General features: G+C 43.9%; 1 protein-coding gene and 1 pseudogene across 2 annotated transcripts; one reads left to right on the top strand and one right to left on the bottom strand.

Moving 5' to 3' along the window:
- Positions 1–749: 749 nt before the first annotated feature.
- On the bottom strand, positions 750–7,566 carry MED31 (mediator complex subunit 31). The gene is made up of 4 exons (XM_032280143.1): positions 6,687–7,566; positions 5,816–5,893; positions 5,428–5,524; positions 750–1,141 (listed from the first exon to the last, which is right to left on the bottom strand). The coding sequence occupies exons 1-4, from the start codon at positions 6,847–6,849 to the stop codon at positions 949–951; spliced, it is 531 nt and encodes a 176-aa protein (XP_032136034.1). The 5' UTR covers positions 6,850–7,566; the 3' UTR covers positions 750–948.
- On the top strand, positions 7,090–8,334 carry LOC116553048 (annotated as a pseudogene). Its single transcript, XR_004269612.1, has one exon. The product of XR_004269612.1 is annotated as an uncharacterized protein C17orf100-like (transcript).
- The last annotated feature ends 8,107 nt before the right edge of the window (positions 8,335–16,441 follow it).

Here is a 16,441-nt window from a genome sequence, read left to right as displayed (position 1 = left end):
GCACTATAGGCAGTTCGTTTTACAGCTATTTCAATGTGCTTTACTTGGGATGAGGCAGGTGACAGGGGCTAGAGAGACTATATAACCTAGTGGTGGGAAGAACTCCAACCTGGGAGTCAGTCACACTGATTCTACCACTTACTAGCTGTGCAACCATAGGTAAGTTAAGTTACTCACCCTGTCTAAACTTCAGTTTTGTCTTCTATAAACAAGGTTCTGAGAATTCAAGGAAGCACTTAACATAGCACCTGGTTTGTGGTGCCTCCCAAATCAGTGTTAGCTTTCCCAAGTGAGCACAAGTATTTGAGGCTCCTCATCTTTGTTCTAAAGTCAAGAGACCAATTAGTAATTAACCACTAGTTGTCCTGCGATGACTAGGTCAAGTGAGGCCACAGTGATTCTTAAAGCCATCTTGCAAAGCAGGTATACAGGTATCTCCTTTCCTGCAGAATTTAAGAACCTTTATGCAGTTCCTTTCCAGTGATTTAAAGAGGTCACTGACTCTGCTACTCTCACTACATAGGTAAGAGTGGTAGAGTAGTTGATCTGAGACACAGTAAGGTCCCAGGAGAAGCCTTGCCCTACTATATGTCCGGAAGAGCTAACCTTAGAATTCAGTATACTTGGTGGCTCACCCCTTCCCCATGCCCCTGTGCTTTCTTTATTTGGTCTAAAGCACCTAACTTTTCCATTCTTAATCAGCCGATTATACTAAATTCTTAAAAAAGAAACATCTTAAAATCCATATGGAAATCAAAGTAGAACATTTCAGGTTTAACAGTGATAGTCTATTAACAATAAAAAGTTAGTTGGATTAAAAAGCACACTAAAGATTCTAGGGGCTACCATAATAAAGCTAGATAGGAGGAGTTTTCATTTTTTTTATCTTCACATATATATATATATATATATATATATATATTCAGAGCCTCGTCTGTATCCAGTTCTTCATTTTCCCGACGTGTTATTTTGCTGTTGCTGCTCTGCCAAGGCTTGCTGAAGGCGCATCCGCTTCCGGGAATAGTGCTGCCAGTGTAGAATCTGCTGTTCATCAATAAATTTTGCACACTGGGCATTCACCAGCTCCTTTCGGAAGTGTTCATATTGGAGCAGCTCTAACATGTGTAAACACTGAGGGTACCTGGGTTTAAGTTTATAAGTGAATGAACAACATAATTTAAGTAAATAATGCCAAAGTCTAATTCAGTTATTCTCTTAAAAATGATCTTGTAGCCTACCATTTCTATAACATTCACTTAGTACACTCTAGTAGCATAGGGTTTTTCCCCTGCATAGTCATCAAAAGTCAGTGTTCAGCAAAATTTTCAAGTGAAAAGGTTTAAGTTCAGAAAGATTAACTTGCTCAAGACTACAGAACACAGTAACTGGTAAGCAGAGTGAAAATTTAGGCACAAACCATGCTATTCCCTTCTAGTGGCTTCCAAGGTGAAGAACATGAACATATTTTAGTAATTATGTGTTTGATAGTTACTGGTTTTTCCATCAATAGTGATAAAAAGACAACTTTCAGTTTGAAAGAGGACTATGCATATACATTGTACTCTTGTCCACAGGGGTATACCAATTCTGAAATTAGGTATACTCTAGGATTGGACAAGTAAATATACTGTGGATACGGAGAGCCAAATTTCTGGCTATCAGAAAAGGATTTATAGACAAGGAAAGGAAAAAGGCTAGAATGAACCCTGTGTTACTGAGCTGGTATTGAAAACAGCATGTACTTATGGCTTTTAATATATAGAGACATAGATATATATGTGTGTGCATGTATACACATACATACATATATAGAGGTCTTGAGCTTTGTGCACTGAGAGGGCCTAGAAGCAATGACACTGTGGTACTAATGAACACACAGTGCCCGGTTTCCAAGGAGCAGGTTTCCTTGGAGAAAAGTCTGATTCAGGGATAAGACAGGGAAAGGACAAGATGAGCCTGGAACATTACGTAATGCCAGAAGAAAAAGTGCTAAAAATTCTTGGGAGGATCAAAAGTATTCAGGAGCCAACTTGAAGGGATTCCTAATGGCCAAATCTGGAATACTCAGAGCAAGAAAATACATAATTAAAATTCACAGAATAAAAATAATAATACAATAGTCCATATTAAATGGATGTAAATTTCTTTAATAAAATAATAAATAAAAAACAAGGAAAAGTATTTCCCTACAATCGAATTCCAAACTAATAAATGGAGAATGAAAGAATTAGAAAATCACCACAATGAAAACTGTTTCTTCAAAAGCAAGTATCTTCAAATGATGCTAAAATTAATGGGCAAAAGTATATGTAATATGATATTTACATAGTCTCAAAGGATTTCCCCATAAGATACTTATTAAATACACAAGGAAAAATAGTAACTTGATATGGAGAAACCTAGAAGGTACCAGCCTCAACCAATTTATCAAAATTAATATCACCGGTAGTGGAACAAACAGACTTCATGTGACTGTAGATATACGACAGATACCAAATCATTTCTGTCACAGTCATGGCAAAGAAAAGACCACTAGATTAAAGAAGACTAAGAAAACATGACAATAAATGCAACATGCAGGTCTAGACTGGAACCTGTACTGCATACAGCACACCAGCAGGACAACTGGGAAAATCTGATCTCTGTAGATTAGGTAATAAATTCATATTAATGTTCTGATTTTTGCTGATTGTATTGTTAAACATCTGGAATATCTGGGTGAAGAAAATATAGGAATTCTCTTTACTATTTTTTCAGGTATTTTGTAAGTAAAATTATTTCAAGTTGAAAAGACATAAACGCATTTAAAAGAGACAAAATACATTGAAATATAGGAAGTATGCAGATAAAGCCAAAGTTGTAGAAGTGATATGCAAATGACTAAAGTTTGGAAAATAGGATGCTAGAGCAATGCTTCTCAAACTTTAATGTGTGTGTGAATCACTTCTTAAAATGCAGACTGACTCCTTAGGTCTGCCGTGGGATCTGAGCTCTGCATTTCTAAAAAGCTCCCAAATGGAACCAATGCTGCTGATCTGAACACCACACTGAATAGGGCTTATAGTACCATGCTTCTAAGACAGTAACTTCCAAGGTAGTAAAGGTTTGCTATCTACATGCTAAAAATACACAGTTGCTCTAATTGCTGGCTGCTTAACCTAGAATGCTGTATTCACACCTGCCCTGGCTAATTCCCTTTCATGACAGCATGAGTAGTTAAAATGACCAGGATGTAAGTTCTAGCCAGGTAGCCTTTAACAAGGTACTTAGCCTCTCTAAAGTTCAGTTTCTTCAGCTGTAAAATAATGTGAAAACCAAGAGAAGTCTCAAGTAGCATTTGGTCAATAACTAGAATTTAGACAGGCAGTGTTTGTATCAGAATATATTAGATGACAATAAAGAATCATACTCTGGATAGGCTACAAGTCAACAAGATGAAACAGAAGCAGTAGCAAAGGAAAGTTCTGCATTTGGTGTTTTAAAAAATAAACAGAGAGAACTCAACAGCATTGATGAAAATAAGAACTGAAGGATTTTAGTTGACATTAATGCTCCCAGCAAGTCAACAATGTGCTCCTCTCCTCACCCCCACCCCAAAAGTAATATAAACGTAAGTTTAATTAATAGAGGTGTATGTCCACATAAAGAAAAGAAAGGACCTCTGGCCCACTGTACTCTGACCACATCTGAAGGCCTGTGTTTAGTTCTTGGCTAAACTGCATAAGGTACAACTGCCAAATATCCAAAGGAGGGAACCTGAACTCATAAGTCTGGACACCATGGCACAATGGCTGAAGGGAGTTGAGAAAAAGATATATAAGAGAGATGTTACAGTGGCAGCTACTGGTTAGCAATGAAGCAGGCCAAGTGGTAGAAAGTCTCTTCCACCAGGTGGAAAGCAGCTAGTAGTGACAGCTGCTCTCAGCTTCAGCCAGTTGTTGACTTGGAAGAGTTAAGATCTATGGCTGCTAGATCTTCCAGATTTTAAAGAGTATCTGGAAATCTGCATTTATTAAAACTCTGATCTTTAAATGTTGGCAAGCATTAAAAAAATAAAATAAAATCTTGGGCAGATTAAATAAAATGCCCAAAATGGGCTAATTTGCAATCTCTCTTGAATGTAAATATCTAAAAAGCTGTTGTCCTCAAGAGGGTATAGAATGGTTCTAGCTTAATCCAGGGACAAACAGATTGAAGCTACAAGGCGGTATATTATATCACAATATAAGGAAGAACTTTATAACTTCTGGCTAACAATCAAATCAGCTGCCCTTGACAGAGTAACATGGGATCAATGGAAACTTCCAAACAGAGTGTAGATGACCATCTGATCTCATTGTGGATAAAATTAAACTTACTGGTGGCTAAGGCTTCCAACACTGAGTCTGTAAATCTACATACATACAACATTTGTTGAAAAATACTTTTTTAAAAGTCTTTTCTTTGGATTATTAAATGGATAAAAAGCCAGAAAAGATACAAATGGTCCTGCAGGCAACACAAGATGTATATGCTTCATGAGTCAACTGTTACTGCATATAGAAAAGTGACTTAAAGACAAGTTTGAAACATTTTCCTCTCAAATTTTTGTTTAAAAAAAAAAGTTCACTACTACTTTCTGACTACCTGCTTAAGACAAAGCAGGGGTGTGAGTTCAAGATGTAGTTTTTTGTTTTTTACCATTAAAAGGGAATTGCTTTCTGGTTATATGGTTCTTGCAACTTAGTAAGCTTTAACAGCAAAGTATCTGCTGAACAACCTGAATGGTAAACATACATATACACATAAATGAGTAAATACATGTGAAGTATTTAGCACTGTTCTTGGCACACAACAGGCCTTAAAGAAAAGAGAGCAGTTCTAAGATTCAGGCAAGACTCCTCCAAACAACCCCAAACACCTTCCTTAAAGATACCCTCTTTTTGTGTTCTAATTTCAGCCCATGGCTATGTTACTACTTTTACAGATTGTGCGTTCTTTGGGATCAGAAACCTGGGCAGATGGGGAGGTTGGTAAAAGACAAGGTCAGACAAAGGAGGGCCAGATCATAGAGGGGTTTAGCCCAAAAAAGAGAGATTGGATTTTATTCCACATGGAATGCAAAGCCATTAAAGGTTCTAGGCAAAAAAGTAAGGTGTTCTAATTTATATTTTTAAGTGATTAACTTGGCTTCTGTGTAGAAAGCTGTTTTGCTTTGTTTGGTTTTTGGGGAGGGGTAGGGGAGCAGGAAGGTAAAAGTGGAAGCAGAGATAACCAGGGAATAGATTACTGCAGTGATACAAGTTGGAGATGAGGGTGTCTTGTATTAAGATGGCAACAACTAAAAGAAGTGGAGAGAGTCAAAATACATTTTTGCCAATGTGAAACTAAGAAATCTATTATATAATAAAGTATAAACATGCTTAGGATTATAAAAATTAAACTTACTTTAGATACTTGGCATATTCTGGGTCTTTCCAGTAAAGCAAGTATTTAAGATAATTAACAAAAGCTTTGTCTTTGAAGTAACCTCTTTGGGCAAGAACTGAAAAGCATTAAAAAAAAAAGAAAAGAAAAAGAAAATCTGTAGGTCAAACCAATTCTTAAACTATGATTTGTTACCCCTAATATAAAGGATCTATTTACATCACACTCCCACCACCAACACACATCGGATTCAAAACACAAGTCCCAATGTGCACAATTACATCTATACACCAGCATAAGTGTAATTTCATTTCATTGAGAATGTGTACAAGGAGACACTATTTTGAATTGCAACTCTTCTGTCAGAAATTAATAGCTACTCAATTTAATGAGGTGCTTAACAACTTACAATTAAGGTAATTTGGGTTGGCTAAACATTGCACAAATTCCAATTCCAATTGAAACCGAAGTCGATTTCCAGCATCATCTAGGAGACAAGACAGCAAAAATCATCAAAAATAAAGGTCACTGTATATAATACTCATTTGTGGTAAGGAAAGAATAAAGAAACCTGACTAATATTGAGATGGTCTTCCTAAACTGGGAGTGGATGGAGATAAACCTTTCTTCGAAATCTAAGAAAAAGCGGAGCCTTGGTTAAAAGTATTAAGTTAGAAGTTTCTCTAAAGTTAAAGAGAAATCATCAAAGAAAACAGCCACACAAACGGAGCAGAATTCCTACCAACTCGTGGGCCACTTTGCAGGAATTTTAAGTGATCACGTAGGTAAGCTGCACTAACTGTGGCTTCCCCTATTTTAATAATGCGTTGTAACCATTGTTAACAGTGATTAAGTTTCGCAAAAGCTACGTGCTGAATCCGTTAAGAAAAACTTAGGATGCAAGCCGAAAAAGAGACTGCAGAGAGCCTAAAAGATCGTGGAGTGTATGCATATGTGAGAAGCACCAGCAGCAGAATGATACACAAGTCTAGCGACGATATTTCAAACACGAAAGCTCGTGAGAAGCAGAAAACCAACCAAGGAGGACACGGTTTAACACACAATCCTCTCTTAATCTCGCCCACAATGGGGAGCTGGTGGTTTTTGAGTAGCAAAGATGTGGAATAAACCAAATTAGGAGAACTACGAAAAGTACCTTAGCCTTTCTAGATGCCACAAGAGCCTTCGAACCCTGCAGAGTGAGGCCTGAAAGGAAGCCTGGGGGAAGCGGTCTGGGCCTAGGAGAGTTCCATCTGCCAAGACTCCACTGAGCTACTCACCTGTCTCCATAGCGACGGCGGCGGCCATAACAAACCAAGAGACACCAACTCGCCACCAGCCCGACAGAGCAAACGCCCAGTGGCGAGAGAAGTTCCGGAAACCACGGCTCCCTCTTCCGGTCCCGGGGCATTGTGGGATATGAGGCCAGGAGGCTCCGCCCATCCCCGCCCCGCTCTATCCCCGCTGGCTCCCGAACAGCCAGGGGGCGGGGGCAGGGCCGTGGGAACGCCCGAGGGGCAGGAGCCCAGTGTTTTAGCCTTCGAAGGACCATGGTGCTTCCACGTCATCGTGTTGTGGCGCTCCCCCCTGTGGTAGTACAGTAGTTTTCCTCTCTTCTGCCTGCGGTGACGGTTGGTGTGTGGGGTGCCCAGAGGCCTCCCTGGTCCCCTCACGCCTGGCAGAATGGCCTCAGCCCAGGGAGCAAGCAGTCTTCGCCCCGGTGGGGACCGCCCGCTACGCAGAGACGTCCACGGTCCGCGTGGAGACCTCATCCCACCGCGTGGAGACATCGTCCGGATGGATGGAGACCTCACAGGGCCGCAGCGAGGGGCCTTCCCTCTCCCCGTCGAGAAAGTGGCTCCCTGGCGTCCTCGCGGCGTCCTCCTGGCACGTGGAAGCCTCCTTGCAGCGCATGGAAACGACCTCCCGCCACGTCAGGGACCCTGCGGGTGGAGACGTCTCTGCACCGCGCGGAGAGCCCGGCCCCGAGGGCCAGGCCGGCCGCCCCTCAGAGAGAAAAAAACAGCCTGATGAGATGCTGCTTCCCAAAGGCCACCAAGGGGCCAGGGCCTTCGGCCAGGAGAGAAAGGCCTCCAGTTGCCAGCCAGCCAGCTGCCAGGTGGGCCAATCTTTTTCGGTTTCATGGGAACAGCCCATAAATCAATGTAAGAAACAGCTAAGCTGCGGTTCCTGAACACAGCCAACGTTTTTTGACCATCCTACGGCGTCTTGGACCAGTCGGCTTTTGAACCAGTGAATTATATTCACTTGAAGTCAGCACAAAAGGTTTTCAGGCCCAGGATGCTATATAAATCGGGTTGATGGACAAAGAGGCTGTTTGAGCCTCTGAGCCAGGTGAGTTTGGGATCCAGAGCCCTCAGATGACCTTCACCCCTTAGGAACAGAGACCAAACTGAAATCATGACCTGTGGAATGATTCCATGCCTGCTAAAAGCTTGAAAGGCAACAGACTCATAAATTACTAATTGGCCTTTGTTTATGTTTCAAAGTAAATGGTTTTCTTTTACCTGGCACCCCCATTCACACACTTTTTAAATGTAGGTTAGATGTAGTTAAAAATGACAGCAAACCCACCAGCAAGCAAAAATAATCTTAGAAGAGAAAGTGAAAGGAGGTCATTGAAACCTGACCTGAGGTTTGAAGAAGATGGACAAGAGTCATATTTACTGAGTACCTGCTCTGTGCCAGGCACTACAGATGCTCCTCCACTTACGAGGGAGTTACCTCCCAATAAACCCATTGTAAGTAGAAAATATGGTAATTTGAAAATGCACTTACTATCTACAACCTACTAAACATCGTAGCTTAGCCTAGCCTACCTTAAACATGCTCAGGACACATTAGCCTAAAGTTGAGCAAAATCATCTAACAGAAAGCCTATTTTATAATAAAATGTTGAATATCTCATGTAATTTATTGCTTACTGTACTAAAAGTGAGAAACAACGGTTGTATGGGTACTTAAAGTAGTATTTCTACTGAATGTCCCTTTTGTACCATTGGGAACTGTCTGTATTCTGGGAACTTGGACTGTAGCGGTAAAAAAGGCAAAGACCCATCTCTAGTGGAGCTTACAGTGGTGAAAAGGCAGACAGGCAATGATGAAACAAGACAATTTTCTACTGTGATTAGCACTATGAAGGAAATATATGGATAATGTGATAGAGAATGGAAGTAAGATGTTTCTTTTGATAAATGGTCAGGGAAGGCCTTGCTGATTAGGTAACATTTAATCTGAGATGTATGTGAGTGAACAGTGATCTGGAAAGGGTGCATTCTAGGTAGAAGGAACAGCAAATACAAAAGGTGATGGAACAAGTTTTGAATGTTCAAGGAACAGAAAGAAGGCCAGTGTGGCTGGAAAGAGAGACAGGCAATTATATATACACGGAAGCAGAATGGAAGACAGGAGATTAAAAGCAAGCAGGGGCCCGTCCACAGAAGGTCTTCTAAGCCACAGTAAGGAGTTTGAGAATTTATTCTAAGGTCAATAGGAAAATATTGGAGGGTTTCCAACAGGGGAATGACATGATGCCATTTACATTTTTAAAATATCCTTCTGGCTTCTGTGTGTAGAATATGGGACAGTAGTTCTCAACTAAGTGTGATTTGGTCCCCCAGACGATATATGGCAACGTCTAGAGACATTTTAGTTTGGTGGAAAAGTTGGGAGGCAGTGCACAGAAGGTGCTACTAGCACCTGGTGGGTAGAGGCCAGGGATGCCACCTCACATCCTACAGTGCACAGGTCAACACCCCATCCTCTGCCAACAACGAAGAACCACTGGTCCCAAAATGTCAATAGTGCCGAGGCTGAGAAACACTGACAGTTCTAGCAGTTTGAAAAGCTAGAACATGGTCCACTGGGGCAGCACCCCACTTCTGCACATCAGGATTGTGGTGAGACCTAAGAAACAGTCATGGAAGAGGGTTACCTCTAAAGTTAAAAAGAAGTCATCAAAGAAAACAGCCACACAAACGGGGCAGAATTCCTACCACTCGTGGGCCACTTTGCGGGAATTTTAACAGTGATCACTAAGGTAGGCTGTAATAACTGTGGCTTCCCCTATTTTAATAATGCGTTGTAACAATTGTTAAGTGATTAAGTTTCCCAAAAGCTACGTGCTGAATCTGTTAAGAAAAACTTAGGATGCAAGCTGAAAAAGAGACTGCAGAGAGCCTAAAAGATCACGGAACATATGAATATATAAGAAGCACAAGTAGCAGAATGATACACAAGTCTGGCGACAGTATTTCAAACTTATGCAAGCTCATGTGAGAAGCAGAAAGCCAATCAAGGACACGCTTTAAGACCCAAGGAGGACACGCTTTAAGAGAACTCTCCCGTAGTGTCGCCCACGCCGGGGAGCTGGTGGGGTCGTGTGTGACTAGCAAAGATGTGCAAACAAACCAAATTAGGAAAACTGCAGAGTACCTTAGCCTTTCTAGGCGCTACAAAAGCCTTGTCTCCTCCCTGTCCACATACTAACCTTGCAAAGAGTGAGGCCTGGAAGGAGGCCCCGGGGAAGCGGGAGAAGCGGTCTGGGCTGAGGAGAGGTCTATCTGCGAAGACTCCAGGCTCAGAGAGCTACTCACCTGTCTCCATAGCGACCGCAGCGCCCATAACAAGCTGAATCAACACCAGCCCAACAAAGCAAAAGCCAGAGGGGCGGGAGAAGTTCCGGAAACCACGGCTCCCTCTTCCGGTCCCGGGGCATTGTGGGATATGGGGGCGGTGGCTCCGCCCATTCCTGGCCCGGCCGGCTTGGCGGAGGCTGGCTCCCAAATGGATGGGATTCGGTGCCCGACGTTGGGGACGCCAGAGGGGCAGGAGCCCAGGGAGGCAGAGAGTTTTACCCTCAAATGGAGTGAGTCCCGGCCGGCGCGGTGGCTCATGCCTGTAATCCCAGCACTTTGAGAGCCTGAAGCGGGTGGGTCACGAGCCCAGGAGACCAGCTTGGCCAAGATAGTGAAACCCCATCTCTACTAAAATACAAAAACTAGCCGGGCTTGGCGGCGCGTTCCTGTAATCCCAGCTACTCGGGAGGCTGAGGCAGGAGAATTGCTTGAACCCAGGAGGTGGAGGTTGCAGTGAGCCGAGATCGCGCCACTGCACTCCAGCCTGGGAGAAGAAGCGAGATTCCGTCTCAAAAAAAAAAAAAAAGGCAAAAAAGGGGGTGGTGTAGGGGGGAAATGAGTCCCAGAGTCTGGCACAAGAGTAATGTGCAAAGCTAGTGGAATGAATTCGGTAGTCTATATATACCTTCCTCAAGCGCCACGGCAGACTGGATCTCCTTGCCTACTACACCCTCTCCTGCAATCCAACTTGTGAGGCCTGTTTGTGTGTGTGCGCGCGCCCACGCGCCCAAGCCCACACTTGCCTTTAGATGGAGGTTGGCTTCCCAGCCATCCAGACTTGCCCCAAAGTCCGTGGTACAAGCAATCGTAATTCCTTTCCCCACCTCGCCGGACTGCTGTACCAGGCTTTGATTCCTTCTTCCTGCGTGTTTTGGACAGAAAACACGCAGGTGGCACACAGTAAGCGCTTAATAAATGTCCTGACTAAGCGGTCTCCTTGGAATTGAGGCGATGCTCCTGTGCGTCCCTCGTTGCACAGAGCTCCCTTGTCTGTAATCTCAGCGGTCACCGGAGCGGCCATTGGTCCTCTCAATTTCTCTATTTTAAAAAGCCATTTCAAGCGCTAGCGCTGTTGGATCTCCGACTTTTTGGGCTTTATCGCCTGGGGTGGAGTGGCTGGTGAGAGGGAAGGGATGGGAAGCCAAGACAGGAGAACACTCCCGATTTCCCGACCCACATCCCATCATATATCATATCAACCTGGGGTTCTACTGGGTCCTGTTACTTTTTTTCTTCCACCAACCCCAAATTCCCATCACTGGTCTAGCTCTCTTCCAGTTCCGCAAATCCAGATGTCTGTCCCAGGGAACTTCAAGGAAACTTGCCCGAGAGGTCCGCCCCTCTTCCCACCTCCCAGACCTCTCCTCCTACCTCCCCCGGTGTCACCCGCGCCTCCTCCCTCGCTTCACCTCCCTCTATACAAGAATCCGGCCCAGTCATTTCTAGACCCTGAGCATCTCCCGCTTCCTTGCCCAATATCCGCCCCGCCCACGTCCCCTTGAACCTGCTGAGCCCTGCTCCCCGCATCCCCACGCCCTTGCTCCGAGCTTCGGAGAAAGAAAATGCGCACGGTGCAGGTGGCCCCGCAACTCCACGGTGAGTGAACGGAGGACGGAAGGTGGAAAGGCGCACGCCTTCCTCCCTTCTTCCTTCCCTAGGGTGGGCAGCTGGTGACACACAGTAAACGCTCAATAAATGTTCCCGCTGCTCGATCTCCTTGGAGTTGAGGGACGCTCCTGAGCGACTCTCATTCCACACAGCTCTCGTGCCGGGAAACTCTGCAGTCGCCTGAGGAGTTGTCGGTCCTCCTGCTTTCTCGATTTTAAAAGCCGTTTCACACCAGAGGCCCCGCCACCTCTGCTGCAGACCTTCCAAGCCTTCCAGAAGCCAGAAAAATTTCTCCCTAATTCACTCCTGCTGCTTAACACGTTTGAATGGCTCTCGCATGTTCTCGGGACCAAATCCAAAGCCCTTGGGGCCCCCCGACCTGCTGACCCCCCACACCTGGGCTCTGAGCTCCAGCTCCACGATGCTGCTGGCCTTCCCTTCCCCTCTGTTCCGTCCCTGCCTGGCACGCCTCTCCCCTGCCTACCCTCTCACTGTTCCTGGCTGAGCCATCCCCACCTCTAGGTCTCCAGAAAGGCTGTCCCCAAGCCATTGGGGCCCCTCCAGGCCCTCAGCCTCGGGAGAGGGGGTCACACAGCGGGAATTGCTACCAGCACGTCCCGGCTTCACAGCGCGCTTGTCCAGGGCATGGCTCCGGGTTGCCAGCGCCCAGCCCAGGGCTTAGCACAGTCAATGACCACAGGGAAGAGAAAGTGAAGGAAGGAGCAACCCTTCTACCTGCTGCCCCCGTCCCCTCAGAACCGAGTCGTCTTTCTCTCTCTCCCTCCCTCCCTTTGCGCCGCTAGGAAGGACGTGGTCCCTGGAGGGCGCAGGGCTTAGCCGAGCACCCCTTAGCCAAGCCCCACCCGGGCTGAGCCTCTGCTGCCGCCCGCAGGACCAAAGTCAAGGTGGAACTACCGGAGTACCGAGGGCCGCTGCTGTTTGTAAAACTGAGCAAACGGCACCTCCTCCAGGAGGACGCCTGGTTCTGCAGCTGAAGAAGAAAGAAAGAAAGAAAGAAAGAGAGAGAGAGAGAGAGAAAGAAAGAGAAAGAGGGGGTGAGGGAAGGAAGGAGGGAGAGAGGGAGGGAGGGAGGAAGGGAGGAAGGAAGGAAGGAAGGAAAGAAGGGACGGAGGGAGGAAGGAAGGAAAGAAGGAAGGAAGGAAGGAAAAGAGGTTTAATAGAGTCATTAAACCAAGTTCCATATGGCTGGGGAGGCCTCACAATCATGGTGGAAGGTGAAGGAGAAGAAAAGGCACATCTTACATGGTGACAGGGAAGAGAATGTAAGAAGAGGAGCTGCCCTTTATAAAACCATCAGATCTCCCAGGCACAGTGGCTCATGCCTGTAATCCCAGCACTTTGGGAGGCCAAGGCAGGCGCATCACCTGGGGTCAGGAGTTTAAAACCAACATGTCCAACATGGTGAAACTCCATCTCTACTAAAATTATAAAACTTAGTTGGGCATAATGGTGAGTGCCTGTAATTCCAGCTACTCAGGAGGCTGAGGCAGAAGAATTGCTTGAACCCAGGAGACGGAGGTTGCAATGAGCCAAGACTGTGCAACTGCACTCCAGCCTGGGTGACAGAGCAAGAATCTGTCTCAAAAAAATCAGATCTCATGAGACATATTCACTATCATCAGAACAGCCCAAGATAAACCTACCCCCATGATTCAATTACCTCCCACTGGGTCTCTCCCATGATTCAATTACCTCCCACTGGGTCTCTCCCATGATCCAATTACCTCCCACTTGCTGTCTCCCATGACAAGTGGGGATTATGGGAGCTACAATTCAAGATGAGATTTGAGTGGGGACACAGCCAAACCCTATCAAAATGTATGCAAATTATCCTTATTCTCAGTCAACATGATCATCTATGTAGCAATTCCCAAAAAATCTACAAAAATACTCCTAAAACTAATAAGTTTAGCAAGATGGCAGGATACTAGCAAAGAACAACTGAAAATCAAAATATAAAAAATATATTTAAAATAGGTCTAAAAAATGATTAACTTAGGCATATAATCTGACAAAAATGTGTATAAGATCTGTATGCTGAAAACTACAAAATGTTGATCAAAGAAATGAGAGAAGATCTAAATAAATGGGAAGACATACCATGTTCACGAACCAGAAGACTCAATGTTAAGATGTCATTTATCCTCCAATTGATATATAGATTCAATGCACTCAGTCAAAATTCCAGAACTTTTTGGTAAGTATTGACAAGATGATTCTAAAATGTATGTGGAAAGACAAAAGAACTGGAATAGCCAAAATAATTTTGAAAGAATAATTTTGGAGGAATCACACTGCCTGGTTTTAAGGCTTACTATAAAGCTAAGTAATCAAGACAGTGTGGTATTGGTGAATGAACAGATCAACTGAATACAATAGACAGTCTAGAAATAGATCCACGTGTTATAAATATGGCCAGTGGATTCTTGCCAAAGGTATGAAGGTAATTCATTGGAAAAAGGATAATTTTCTGAACACATGATATTGAGACCACTGGACATCTTTATACAGACAGATGAACTACAAGCCACATTTCACACTTTACACAAAAATATGTTCAAAATTAATTATAAATCTGAATGTAAGACTTTTAGAAGAAAACAAAGAAAACCCTTGACCTTATCCTTATTCTCAGGCCACATGATCATCTCTGTGGCAATTCCCAAAGAATCTACAAAAATAACACCAAAGCATGAGCCATGAAAAAAAAAATGTCAAACATCATCAAAATTTGGACCGGGTGCAGTGGCTCATGCCTGTAATCCCAGCACTTTGGTGGGTGGATCACTTGAGGCCAGGAGTTTAACACCAACCTTGCCTACATGGTGAAACACCATCTCTACTAAAAATACAAAAATTAGCTGGGCATGGTGGTATGTGCCTATAATCTCATCTACTCAGGAGGCTGAGGTGGGAGAATTGCTTGAACCTGGGAGGCAGAGGTTGCAGTGAGCCGAGATTGTGCCACCACACTCCAGCCTGGGTGACAGAGGGAGACTCTGTCTTAAAAAAAAAATTTTTTTTTTAATGTGCTCTGTGAAAGACACTGTTAAAAGAAAGCAAAAAGACAATCTCAGACTGGGAAAAAAGTTACATCCAACAAAGGATTTGTATGCAGAATATAAATAACTTTCAAAACACTACAGTAAGAGAAACCCAATTTTGAAATGGGCAAAAGACATTTCACAAAAAGAGAGTATACAGATAGAAGATAAGCTCATAAAAAGATGCTCAGCATCATCAGCCATTAAGGAAATGCAAATTAAATCACAATGAGGACACTCATGTGATTTGGATGCTCATGTATTTAAAAGGTTGGGCTAGACTGGGCTCAGTGGCTCATGCCTGTAATTGTAATCCCAGCATTTTGGGAGGTCGAGGCAGGTGTGTCATTTGAGGTCAGAAGTTTGAGACCAGCCTGGCCAACATGGTAACACCCCTTCTCTACTAAATTTTTTTTTTAATTAGCTAGGCGGGGTAGTATGTGTCTATAATCCCAGCTACTCAGGAGGCTGAGGCAGAATTGCTTGAACCCGGGAGGTAATGGCTGCAGTGAGCCAAGATCATGCCACTGCACTCCAGCCTGGGCCACAGAGCAAGACTCTGTCTCAAAAAATAAAAGTAAAATAAAATAAATAAAAGCTTGACCGGGCATGGTGCCTCACGCCTATAATCCCAGCACTTTGAGAGGCCAAGATCGCTTAAGCCCAGGAGTTCCAGACCAGTCTGGCCAGCATGGCAAAACCGCATCTCTACTAAAAGTACAAAAATTAGCCAGACAATACCAAGTGTTTACAAGGACAAGAAGCAACTAGAACTCTCAGACCTTGCTGGTGGGATTACAAAATGATATTGCCACTCTGGAAAACAGTTTGGCAGTCTTATAAAGTTAAATATACTTTATAATATGACAACAATTCTTAGGTATTTACCCTAGAAAACTTCAAGTTTATATTCACACCAAAACCTCTAAATAAACAGTTGTAACAACTCCATTTATAATTGCCAAAACAGGCCGGGCACTGTGGCTCACACCTATAATCCCAGCTCTTAGGGAGGCAGAGGCAGGAGGATAGCTTGAGCCCAGGAGTTTGAGACCTGCCTGGGCAGTATCACAAGACCCCGTTCTCTACAAAAAGGGGGGGTGACAAAAAAGACAAAATATATATATAATTTCCAAAACAGCAACAACAAACAACTGGAAACAACCCCTTATCATTCAATGGTGAATGGATAAACATAATATTCCTCAGTGATAAAAAGCAATGAACTATTGATACATGAAACCACTTAGATGAATCTCGAAGGCATTGTTGAATGAAAGAAGCTAAATCCCAAAATGTCACATACTGTATGATTCCATTGACATGACATTCTTAGAAGGACAAACCTATAGTGATACAGAACAGATCAGTGGTTGCCAAGGCCTAGGGATGGGATGGACAGTGTGATTACAAAGAGGTAGCATGAGGGGTTTTCAGAGGTAATGAAACTGTTCTGTATCTTGTGGTGCTTACATAAACCAACATAAAGTTCATAAAACTGTGACCAGTCACAGTGGCTCACACCTGTAATCCTAGCATTTTGGGAGACCAAGGTGGGAGGATTGCTGGAGTCCAGAAGTTTGACACCAGCCTGGACAACATACTGAGACCCTGTCTATATCAAAATAAAAAAATTGTTTTAATTAGCCAGGTGTGGTGGCAGCCTCCCAGTGACATAGGAGGCTGAGGTGGGGGGATTGCTTG

This window comes from Sapajus apella, unplaced genomic scaffold (genome assembly GCF_009761245.1).
Source record: "Sapajus apella isolate SASKATOON/1434 unplaced genomic scaffold, GSC_monkey_1.0 scaffold12, whole genome shotgun sequence".
NCBI classification, from domain to species: Eukaryota; Metazoa; Chordata; class Mammalia; order Primates; family Cebidae; genus Sapajus; species Sapajus apella.
The sequence above is the reverse complement of the archived record's forward strand: the minus strand, read 5'-3'. Positions and strand labels throughout refer to the sequence as shown.